We start from the raw sequence: 12,805 nt of genomic DNA, 5'->3' as shown, positions 1-12,805 counted from the left end.
TTTAAAATATGTGTGGGAGCTACTTATAGATTAAGGGAAGTTAGTAGGTTGGGATTGCATTCTTTACTATGGGAACTTGAAGTGTACCCCCCTACTCCCCACCATTTTTTTCTGTTTTTTGGGGGGTTTTGGGTTGGGGGCTTTTTTTAGCATACATTTTGTCTTCTGGATTCTCCGAGGCTTGCCTGGTTGTATAAACCTGGTGAGGTGACTGTGGAACTACAAATGATACATATCATCTATGATCTACTTAACAAAAGAAGAATATAACCACCCTTAAATACAGAGAAACCCTAGAAAACTATCTCATCTGTATAAAAATTTACAAATACCTATATAAGAGCCTAAATATTCTCACAGTTTTTGAATGCTTGATAATTACAGTCTAATCTCAAAGTTCTTTCCTTAACTTTGGAAATGGTAAAATTTGGAAGGGTATTCAGTTTTCTGTGCTTTTCTAAATAGACAGCATAGGTTTCTTCCTAATACCATTTTTGTCTTTGAAATTGCTATTATTACTAGATCATGAGAAATTACTCATTGTGTTTTAGCACTTATATTAATTAAAGGGTTACATAGAGGGCTGCTTAGAGAGTATAAAAGTGAGAAGAAAGTTATGTTCATATTCCATTGATTTCCTGGGATCATCAGGTGGTATAGGTGTAGCTTGAATGAGGTCAGAAAAGCTACACTGACAGTCAATGAATGGGTAATCTCCACCTGTTTAAGGACTCCATTGTTGTATCTGAAGGTGACATATGCACACGCTTTTTCAGTGACGAGCAATATGGCATGTCATTTACTCATCTCACCTTCTTTCTTACTTTTGTGAAGAATATTGAAGCTTTGTATTCTCTAGTGGCATTTTATAATACAGACTGTTTTGGGTATTTATTTTTATTTTAGTATTTATTAGCAATCTTTCTCTTCCCCTTTAAAACAGTCTCCTGGCTTTTTTTGTTTTCATTGCCTGGAATTTTGTCTTTCAATTTTTGCTTTGTTTGCAACACCTCATTCATTTTCTTTAGAATGCTGGCACTACACTGGAGAACTTATTTTAGTAGAATATGTTTCATTTTATCTTGTAATGATCCATAAAGTTATTATTAAAAAGCACTTCATAATGTTTACTTTTTTCTCTTATTTCTTCCTTACTGATGCTCTCCTGCTGGTATGTAATTTCACTTACTTATTTTCAATCTTGTATTTTGAAATGGAAAATTTGAGAAATGTAAAATTTATTATTACTATATAAAGTTAAATCTCTCCTTAAATTTTGTAGGATCATCGATACAAACTGTAGACTATGTATTGGAAATTGTTGCTTACGAAGCACGTTGTTTGTTCCGTGACAAAATTGTTGGCATGAAAGAACTCCATGTATTTGATAATGTTTTGATGAAAGTGTTTCAAGGGGATTGGGGCTCAGATGTTCTGGACAATATGGCAGGTAAACCATTTGAGGTGTACTACACAAACTTGAAATATTTGTTTAGGAACTGCCTAATCAAATCAGTCTGATCATGTCAGATAAGCGTATGAGCTGAGCACCCGAACTTTTGAATGTTTTCTTTTATTTTCACAGATATCTTCTATGTAACTTGGGGAGCTTGTCAAGAGGCATTCATCACACCAGGACAGGCATTACCACCACATGGGAGGCCACTTGGCAGACTAAACTCAGCAGACCTGAAAGATATTATTCAAAAAGTGAGACAAGATTAAGAATATACACAGCAAGCTTTCACAGCAATTATTCTAGACATTTTTTAGAGGAAGTAACATGCGAGCACTAGGTTTTGGGTGGGGTCTGCTGCCTGTTTGAGGAATCATCTTTTGGATTTGGTCTAGTGAGGGAAGGTTTGTGATGGTATGTGGCAGGCAGTAGGAAGTATCACGTAGCAAGGTTATTTTAACAAAAGGACATCAGTCACATTTGCTGGTAATTTACAACAGTTTGATGAACACCATTTTGAGAAACATTGATGTGCATATATGTTTGTGTATTGTTTGAGTACCAAAGTGTTTTATTAAATGTTTAGTTTCTGAATTTGTAATTTGCTAATGTGATTTTTATTTGAAGAAACACAAATGGATTGTGTGGAGATTTGGCATGCTTTTAAACAGTAAAGTACAAAAAGTGAGCTTGATGACGAAATGCAAACATGTTATCTCTGCTAGGCTGACTGATTTTCAGGATGAGAGCTTTCAAATCATCTCCCCTTTTTAGTAGTGTTTGATGGAAACTAGGAAACTAGTAGACAGGAAACTACTCCCTCTCCTTAATTGCCAATAGACCAATAGACTATAAGGGAAATGATGAAGTTCAATAACCTCAGTAATCAGAGAGTTTGGGTTTTTTCTGACTACATAATTACATTGGGCTTCAAAGATGAGGTTTTATTAAGTATAACAAGGCCAGAATTTAATCTTAGAGTCTGTTATTATGTGTGTTTCACTAGGAAATTCCATAATCTGCAATTATGCAGCAATTAACTGCCTAAAACACTCTTCTAAGTTATAGCAATATTAATGAATCTGTAGTCAGAGACACAGTTCAGACTTTGTTCTGGTCCATTATTTAATTTTAATTAATTCATTGGTAGATTTCTATTTCAATATATCAAAGGCTTCTAGGATATCCTGGTGCTGGGGTAATGTGATTTGTTCGTTACTGGTAAAGGGTATGCGGGGTATCTAAATTCTGTCACTTAAGTAATTTATTTGTAATGAATCCCAACGTGGTCTCTTAAGCTTTCAAGCCCTTCTTTTCTAAACTTTTAAATGTTGGATGCTTTCATATCTTACTGCTTTTAATTATTATTAGTGAACACATTTCTTTTTTTTCTTTTTTAATAGGGTATTATTCATTATGGGCGAGACAAAAAAGAGATAGAGATTTTACTGTTCCAAGAAGTCCTCAGTTATATGTCTAAAGTGGACAGAGTGCTAAGTTTTCCTGGAGGATCGCTTCTTTTGGCAGGACGAAGTGGTGTAGGTCGTCGAACAGTTACCTCTTTAGTTAGTCATATGCACGGAGCTGTTCTGATTACTCCCAAAATTTCCAGAGGCTATGAGCTGAAGCAGTTCAAAAATGATCTTAAATATGTAAGTCACTCAGTGTCTTCCATTTTGTAGTGTTGTAGGTGTGTATTAAAAAAAAAAGAATACGGGAATTTTGAAAGACACAAAAGTGTTGTGTGAAGAGATATTTTAAGAAAAGCAAAATGTCAACAGTCTAAATGAAACAAGTAGATTTTTAGAAGTTCTCAGTGTTTAGATGTGCATACTGTTTCTTTATAGTAATTACCTGAAACTCTACTTTTTTGAATGCCAGAGCTGTTTTTATGAGTGTTGTGGCTTTCATAAATTCTAAGTTTATGTGAATTTTGGAAAGGTTTATTTCATGTATATATTTTCATATTTGTATATATTTTCGTATTCTCTCTCTGCTATGGTCTGCCAGTTAATAGGATAGTAGCTGAATCAAATAAAATTTTAGTGACCGATGAAAGTGTACATATTATTTAAAAACAAATGCAAACCTGGAATCAGGAGTTTCCCAGTACCTTCAGCAGTACTAAAGAAAATTCTAGAGCTAAACCCACACAAAAGAGCGATACATCTCTATAATTGAATCACATCTGGAACATAAATATACTCTATGAAAGAGTCTGTTTTAGTTATTTTTTCATTACCAAGCTGTACATCTAGGTAGAATGTTCTTTATATTTGATATCTCATATAACTGAATCACCTAGTAATCTTTTGTAAATATGTAATGGTTTAGATGATGTGGAAAAAAAATATATGTAATATATAATCAAGGAAAGATTATCATTCCCTTATGAACAGTACATATATTTCATATACTGAGATTCAAATGTCTTCCCTGCTTCTAGGTGATGGAGCTTGCGGGCATTGAAGCACAGCAGGTGGTATTAATGCTCGAAGACTATCAGTTTGTTCATTCCACGTTCCTTGAGATGATCAACAGTTTACTGTCTTCAGGTGAGACGAGATCAAAAAGATTATTACCACACAGAGTTAGCTCAATTAGGCAGAATTAGGTGATGTTTTCTAGCTTTATGTCCATACCAGAAGTGTTAGTTAGCTTTCTGCACTGTTTTGTCTAGAGTGCTTGTACATGAGAAACTGACTTGAAGTTCACTTAGCTATCCTTTAACCTACCCTACAGTACGGGTGCTTTCAATTCCTCAAAGTTGCAAGTTAAGTAACTTATTTCAAAAGAGTTCTTTATAATAGTGTAACAACAAAATAATAATGTATTCTACTCTACAGCTTCCCTTTTCTAATAGAATTCAAAATTGAGAGGTGTCCCCCAATGTTTTACTAGATTGTATAGACTGAGTCCTTTACTTAAATGAACACCAGCAAAGCCCACTTTTCTGAAGGTAATGAGATGATAAATAATAATAACAAATAACAAAAGTGACTTTATTTGGTTATCTAGCTTTGTTCCTCAATCAGAGAGATCATTGAAGGACTGAGCCTAACCAGCTAAATGTTTTTTGGAACTGCAGTAGTTTAAGAGCTGATTGATAAGAGCACCAGATTTTCCTGTCTCTCAGGTGCAAATCCAAGTCTCCTTACAGTATCAGATTCTTGCCATCCATCCTTCATGTCTGAGGACCTAGATAACTACTTTCTTTCATTTTTCTGTTTTCTGGTGTATGACAAAGTCTGGTTTGATTTGGTTTGTATGCGGTATTGGATCACTGTCTTTGCGCAGATTTGAATGAGTTTTTGAAGTATATTTCAGTAATATAAACAAAGTAGGCTGAGTTAAATAGAATCACTATAATGTCATTTGTTGTTTTCATGATATCATGCAAGGAATGATGAAGTATATGGGATGATACTCTTGAAAGTATGAAGGTGAATACTGCCATACTCAAATTCTCTATACAGAGAATTCGAGGGAAGCCTTCAAAGGAATTTCAAGAATTATAGTGGATTTGATCTGACATTTTAAATTCATTCTTCAAATAGGAGAAGTTCCTGGGCTATATAAAATAGAAGAATTAGAACCATTGTTATCTCCTCTAAAGGATCAAGCTTCACAAGATGGATTTACAGGACCGATTTTCAACTATTTCACATACCGTATGTGAACAGAATTTTAAGTTATAATCTATTACAAGGTTACAAAAGTGGTGTAATAATGGACAAATAATTTCTAACATGGTCCTTGTTTTGTGTGCATTTTTAACTTTCAGATAGTTATTAAAAACCAGGCAGGAATAACGATTACACTGTGATATTTGAGGGCACAGAACCCTCAGCTTAAAATTCATTCTTCGATCTTAAATTTTGTATCCATGAATGTTCTACAAAGCTGTTATGAAATCTGCTGTTGAAAGTAATTAGAAGGAAGAGAGCTTTTGTCCCCATCGTTTTCTGGTTTGTTTAGTTTATATATCTAGTAACAGTTTTCTTGTATTTGTCAATTATACCTACAAATCACTTTGGATTCTGAGTAGTCATAAGCAAGTTTACAGGTAGGTTTCTTAATTATTTGTGTTTCTTCCTTAGACCAACAAGAAGATTAAATAGTTTACAAATAAATAGAAGAATGTGACTGAAAGAATAGAGATATTGGCAGTCATACTCACGGGCCCTGGAACTACTTCTAATTAGTTCTATTGGTCTATATTGATTGGAATGAGAACGAGTGGTATCCATTTAAATAGTCAGCTTTTATAAATTAAAAAAATACACTGTAATATACATAATGAGAATCATTATTTCATTTATTTAAGTTCTGTTTATAAACATTCCTGCCCTAGTGTGATGTGGTGTAACAGTAACTTTTTTCAGAAATTACCTTGTGATAAGTGTTTGAAGAACAGTGAATTATTTGTATGTGTAATAAATCTACTATCATGTAGTCAGATTGTTATCTACTAAATATTTAATATGTTGCATTTTCTTAGGAATCCAACAAAATCTGCATGTTGTCTTGATCATGGATTCTACCAATTTAAATTTCACAATAAACTGTGAAAGTAATCCAGCACTGTACAAGAAATGTCAGGTTCTGTGGATGGAAACCTGGTCAGAAAACAGTATGAAAAAGGTAAATTGCATTTCTTAAAAACTGTGACTTGTTTAAATGAGTGTCTCCAAAAATAACTGAGCTTTGGTGAATAAGATCAAAATATTTAAAGTCGTGAAGGAATAATTGTCACTGTGCTTATTTAATCCATTTGTGCAGTCCTACAAAGACAAAAAGATCTACAGAACAGTTGAGAAATATTAACAGTTATTTTACCAGTAACATTATGCTTTGTTCTCTCTGTGGGCTGACTTGAACAAAATACTGACTATTATGACTCTGATCAAACACAGCATTTAAGAACAAACTACAACTGGACTGCAAGCAAAATGTTAATGTCAACTATGCTGATGATATCTGCTGTTACTAGCATGCCTGAAAGCTACGTTTGCGATGTGTATATGAGCTACTATAGCTCTAAGATAGCACTGTAAACCTTATGTTATCCTTGAATCTTTGTTAAGTGTTTTGCTTGATGGAACGGAGTCAGTGTGTTCTTTTTAGGATCAAAATCTGCTTATTTCAGGATGTTCACAGTGTAAGTTTGAGAAAGATATATATTACTCTATATGTTAAGAGGTTGCCAAATCCAGTACCCTAATAGGGGCAGGGCTGCCACAGCTTCACGGCCCTAACTTGAACTAGTGGTGAAGCTGAGTATGTATTCCCAGTAGACACATACACAAACACACATATACAGCGCATATGTATATGTGATTGGCCACACAGAACAACACAAACAGAAACCCTCAGCACAAACACAAACAACACCGTTGGCATCATCCTGTTCCCCTCTCTGAGTGATCGCAACCCATTAGTGGCAAATACGTACATGTGCAGAACGTGGATCCCCCTGCTAGCTGGGTATAGACGCACAACCCCTCCAGTAGTTGCCTCTGGATCGCCTGGTCTCCCCGGTTGCTGGCATCTGGATGTACAAGCTCCTAAGGCCGCAGCCGCACTCCAGCTGGTGGTGCAATCTGCCTCACTGCGCGTGTGCACACACACACGCACAGTGGATCCTTCCAATAACTGGGCTTAGACATCCAGTCCATCCGGTAGTTGGCCTTGGATCTAGGATCTCCCCATTGCATCCTGCACAGGCACATGTGCATACATGTACACACACACACAGGCGCATGCAGTTGGATCTCATTTGACTCCCAGACTCCACAGTCTCTCAGGCAGTTGGCCTTCTAGTCCCTCTGGCAGCCAACTCCTGCAGGTGCCTCACCAAACCATACTAAGTCTTGTGCAATCTGAAACGCTCTTCCACTGCATTCCATAATGTGTCCCAAGCATACTATGTAGTAACCCCCTTAGTCTAGTCTGTAAGGTAGTCTGGCCTCTCCCATTGACTCATCATGATGGGTTTCACAGCTGGACTATGGAGTTGGTCACTCTCCTGGGAGAGCCATGGGAGCAGCTAGCACAGTGTGTCCATTTCTGCCTGGGTTACTGGGGCTCCTCCACCTGCCATTCTGCCTCAGTTTCAATGACAGGTTGTACTGAAAGTTCTTTTTGGCAAAAATGTTTGGACCAGCTCTGTCCACAGTTAAAAAATGTTTTTAAGAGTATTTTCACTTTCACTTCAGTAGGGATTTTTTTTTAAGTGAAGTCTTATCATTTAGTCATATGCCAGAACTTTTGAATATACTTTGTTTATTTTTACCATTGTACTTAAGACTGTCTGATTTCCTGTTGAATTGTATACCTTTTTACATCTTTGACATTTGTGTTATTGTAAGAGTCCTCTGAGAATTAGTTGCTCTTTCTTAAAGCCAGCGAAAGCTCGCTGCTTGAGACAACAGGAAGTTATCAGTTACGGGAGAAGATAGAATTGATCTTTTTAATGCTATAAATATTCTGTAAATACCTTATTCTGAGTAAAACTATCATATTTAGTCTTTTCAAATGAAAAACTAGATTAAAGGTTTGGTGTTTTTTATTTTAACTCAAATTTTCGTTCTTTGTAATTTTCATACAAAAAATCATGTTAATTTTTTTAGATACCTGAAATGCTTCTGTATGATTCAGATGAACAAGAAAAGACTGGAAAAGCACATAAGGAACTTAAGAAAAAACATTCAGGTAGTATTTAGGTGGACCCATTAGTTATTATTACTTATTATTAAACACTTAGTTCTGGGTTGGGCATAGATAATAGCATAGATACTTTGAGTATGTTTTTGCCAGCATATTCATAGACTTTAGTATTGTTCACATAGCAGGCATTTTTCGGAAGGGAACATTAGTGTGCAACATACATCCTGGCTCATCAAACCCAGTCTCTTCTGTCGCAAGCAGTCACTGTGTATATTCGATTTTATAAACTGATTAAGCTGATCATTTTGTTCTGTGTCTGATTAAACTGATTGTTCTTTAACTCAGATAACTTTAATTCTTGTAAGTAATGCCCCTTTTTCAGAATAATTTGTTTTTATAATAAAACTTCAAATTTAACCGTTTTAAAAATAGGGTGTCAAACATAATCTGAGAGACCAGTGCCAGCACTCATTTGCAAGGTATTAATTTTAGCCACTTTTTATAAAGCATTAGTCTAGGTAACACTTAGAAGTCAGGGAGCCAAGAGAGTATAAAATGGTAAGTGGTTCACTTGGGATTTCTTGTTTTGTATTGCCTTTTAATAGGCATTCCAGCCCATCAGAATGATGGCAAATCTTAGGATTTAGTGTCCATGCTACCATCCGTCTTTATCTTAAGTCATGGTACTTAATCTATGCCTTAGTACTTATTAAAGGCATTCATTTGTATGTAGATATGTTTTAGCAATTTTTTCTTTTGTAGGGTAATATAATTCATTTTACAGTATCTTTGGGCTTCTTTTGAGAAACACTATTCAATAAACAGAAGCACCTGGAATGTTCAGAAAAACCTTTTAGTCTACCTGTCATCAGAGACAAGGGAGAAGACAAAAACACTTGGGCCTTCTTTCTAAAAAATCCATGTATTTTCACATTCAATTTCTGTGGAAATAAAGCTTTTTTTATGATTAGCCCTCAGTAATCTGCAGTTAATTTTGCCTGCTTTTCCAAATGTCAATGAGATATTTTACAGCTTTGAAACAATTTCAGTGTATGTCTTTCTGAGGAATACGTATTTCAAATGTAATTACATGTTGTTTCCCTGAGAGTACTTTGAAAAAAGTATATTCTTTGTGATATTTTTAATGTCCTTAATTCATATCTCAAAAACCACATTTTGTTGCTCTTCCTTAATTATTTTAATGTGAGATAAGAATGAGTATATTATTAAATGTGTAACAAATTATGTTGAACAGGTGATTCTGAGTTTCTTCAGTCATTTCTGGCAATCCATGAATCCTGTAAAACGTATGGAGCAACGCCTAGCAGGTATATGACATTCCTTCATATATACAATACCATCAATAACAGTAAAAGAAGACAGCTGATAAAAAGGCAGAATCACTTGCAGGTATGTATTTAAAACATTTTTAACATATGGCTTTTCAAAATACTCTCATGTTTGGAAATGCCTTGTGTATTAATGGGCTGTAGCTGCTAACCTAGTTGTGTGGGGTGTCCTCTGTTGGCATATGCTCATGCTGTGGTTTCAGGAGAGGAATAGTATGAATCTTAATGCACATCTCTGTTCAAACGCCTCAAAGAGTGAAGAGTGGTTTCTTGTTTTTCCTCACGGATGTATCAGACTGGGTATGTTTTCTTGGAAGAGTTAGAAGTACTTGAAAGCGCTTTAAATTTTTTCACCCATACGTATTGGAATTGTGTTGCAAACAACTCGTGATCTTTCCATCAATTTAAGTCCTGCCTCTGCTTGTATAAATTTTCCCTATGTAGCTCCATATTTCATCTCTTTCTTTATTCTCTGCAGCAACTTCCTGCTTTATGTGATTCTTCTAGTGTGCATCCTTCTAGTTCAACAAGCTGTTATCTTTAACCTCATGGTGCTCTTGTGTAGCTTTGGCCAAGGTTCCCTTTGTTGTGATTTTCTCTTATTTTGTGTTTTGGAATTGATTTCAAATTCCTTTTCCGCATAGCAAACCTTTACACAGTTCTAGACCAAATGGAGTTCATCTCACAGATGTCACTTTACTTCTGTTCTGTATGCATAACATGCTTATTTTTGAAACCCATTTGTTATTTTTCCAGTCATACTTCCTTCCCTCTTCCATCCCCAGTATATTTCTGGAAAGATCTATATGATCCTTTAGGACACATAACTTTTGTCTTTACCCTTCTCCCTTCCTTTTCAGCTCCTTTTCCCAGTGACCCTTGCTGTTCTTCTGAAACGACACTTGCAAAGCTGTATTTCTTCTTAAAGCATCTGTCAAAACCAAATTACTTCCTTGCCTTGTATTCTACACTGTTTTTATTCTGCCTGCCAATATTTTTCCATCACCGTAGTAGGCAATTTAAGAAGATTTACATTTGTAATGATAGAAATTGCTTTTTTATTTATTTAGAAAGTAGCTGTGGTTTGTTTGTGACAAACACTCATTTACTTGTTAAATGCTTTGGTTAAATAAAAGTAATCATTTACATGAAAATTAGAGATGTGTATCCTAAATCAAAACATCTTCCAGGTAATTTTTTTTTTCAAATATATCTTGAAATAATTCTATTATTTGATTACCATGGAGTAAATAATTTGAAAGTGTGAATAAAGAAAATAATTAATCTTAAGCGTAATTGAGGATTTGTTTTATGTACATCTATGTTCTTTAGAGAACGTACAAATATGTAGAAATAGGATTGTCTAGTTTGTTTCAATTTGTTTAATTTTTGTGGATTTGCTTTTAGAGGGCATATAATTATATGGAGTCATGTCCTGGTTTCGGCTGAAACTGACATGTTTCAGTTAACTGAAATGCTATTGAATTAATGAGAAAAAGATTATGTACTAGTTGCTGTTCCACTAAAAGTTTGTTATTTTGAGAATTTTATTTTCAGCTTTTTAATGTAGTAATAGATCTTACAGTGACACATTTAGAAGTGTCAAGTATCATTTTTGGGTTAAATAATACTAAGAAAATGTAAGTAATATCGAGAAAATGTGGAACATAAATTAAAAAATGAAGAATATTAGTCTACATCACTCTTAGTTTGTGCATGCTATTTGTAACCAACCTTCATTTAAATCTGTTTAAAATTCATTGCTAAATAACTGCTTCTTATAAACTTTTATAGGCAGGTGTTTCAAAGTTGAATGAAGCTAAAGCCCTGGTAGATCAACTGAACAGAAAAGCTGGAGAACAAAGTATTTTACTCAAAACGAAGCAGGACGAGGCTGATGCTGCCCTTCAAGAAATTACAGTATCTATGCAGGTGTTGTATACGATCACATCAAAAGTGAAAAAAAAAAGAGAGGTTTTTCTGTTTTTGGTCTCCCTAACTGCCTGTGCTTTGTATTCGTTTCAAGGGTTACCAAATCTTATGCTTTTACAAGAATTTGCCTAAGGGAATGCATGAGCCCTGAAGCTTGAATAAACTTGCAACAGGATAGAGGATTATATAATTTAAATCATATTTGAACTGATTGAGTAGGAAGAGATCAGTGCAAGTTTTGCACCTGTGTAGTATTTACTGCTGTAGTTTAGTCTGAAAGTTTTCCTAGAACTTCATAAATCCAAACTGATCCATTTTATAATGTTTATTACAGATAGGAACTTTCAACAAAATACTGATAAGTAGCCCTATTTTAAGTAACAAATACCAGGAATTAAATTTGTGGACTATTAGTAAGTATGTATTTCATGAGGTCCAGTCCTCTGAACTTACCCTCAAAGAAGGTTAAGTAATACTTCTGTGTTCATCACTCCTTGTATTTTTATTCTTCAGCTCAGAGGTAGACCTTCTGTTTTTTGAGGAGGTAATTTTCTTTAGTAGTGTTTTCTCAGTTAAGTAAAATAATTGTGCGGAAAACAGATCTCTACATTGATACTTCCAGAAATCATGAATGTAGGATAAGCCGTAATGAATCTGCTGTCACTGCACTGATTGGTCTGAAGCAAACTTAAATATAGAAGCTCAATAACAAAGACATTCTCTGTATGCAGTAAAGTAGATGCCTGCTCTTTCAAACCGTTTGGTTCACAGTGCTTTGAAGGTGCATTACTTCCCATTTTTATAAATCTACTTCTGTTGGCAATTTTTAATACTTTTAGCCTCTGTCTGCCTACTGTACACAAATTTGAATAATGATGATTGGCTTGGTATGTTCACTGCTGGCCTCAAAAAAATTATTACGCCATTTTTCCTGATTTCTGTTTTAAAGCTGTGTCTGCTCTTGTCCAGTAGAGTTAGAGGCTGTGTGGGTAGCACATATTACATTGTAGGACAAAATCAAAGAATAGGTCAAAAGCATTGAAACATGATGGGCCCACTGACATCAGGAAAATTACAGTGGAATTCTGATTATTTAGATTAGCATAAACTATAGGTGCCCTCTAACATTTTAATGTCACTTCAAATGTTCTAGTTTATGTAAGAGAGGGGGCTCTAATACATGCAAACTCTTTTAATCTTCTTTCAGAGCAAGGCTTTTGACCTACAACTGAATTTTAAGGTTTTCTTATTCAGAGCTATGATTCAGTACGTGTATGAAATGTCTAAGATAGTTTTATGTAGTTAATATTTTATAGATTTGAATGTAATCTTCAATGACATGCTGGTCTACAGCTTGGGCTAAGTGCTCAGAAAGATTATTATTAATCTCAAGGTTTCC

At 34.8% G+C, this 12,805-nt stretch overlaps 1 protein-coding gene across 1 annotated transcript in view; it reads left to right on the top strand.

Annotated features, from left to right (window-relative positions):
- DYNC2H1 (dynein cytoplasmic 2 heavy chain 1) overlaps positions 1-12,805 on the top strand; it is a 184,644-nt gene that overhangs the window by 48,066 nt on the left and 123,773 nt on the right. Inside the window, exons 47-55 of the mRNA XM_075140082.1 lie at positions 1,283-1,450; positions 1,586-1,710; positions 2,860-3,108; positions 3,903-4,011; positions 5,014-5,127; positions 5,958-6,100; positions 8,089-8,170; positions 9,381-9,535; positions 11,269-11,406. Of these exons, the coding sequence (XP_074996183.1) occupies positions 1,283-1,450; positions 1,586-1,710; positions 2,860-3,108; positions 3,903-4,011; positions 5,014-5,127; positions 5,958-6,100; positions 8,089-8,170; positions 9,381-9,535; positions 11,269-11,406 (1,283 nt within the window). The remainder of the gene's footprint in view (positions 1-1,282; positions 1,451-1,585; positions 1,711-2,859; positions 3,109-3,902; positions 4,012-5,013; positions 5,128-5,957; positions 6,101-8,088; positions 8,171-9,380; positions 9,536-11,268; positions 11,407-12,805) is intronic.

The sequence above is a fragment of the Calonectris borealis genome, chromosome 1 (genome assembly GCF_964195595.1).
Source record: "Calonectris borealis chromosome 1, bCalBor7.hap1.2, whole genome shotgun sequence".
NCBI classification, from domain to species: domain Eukaryota; kingdom Metazoa; phylum Chordata; class Aves; order Procellariiformes; family Procellariidae; genus Calonectris; species Calonectris borealis.
The sequence above is the reverse complement of the archived record's forward strand: the minus strand, read 5'-3'. Positions and strand labels throughout refer to the sequence as shown.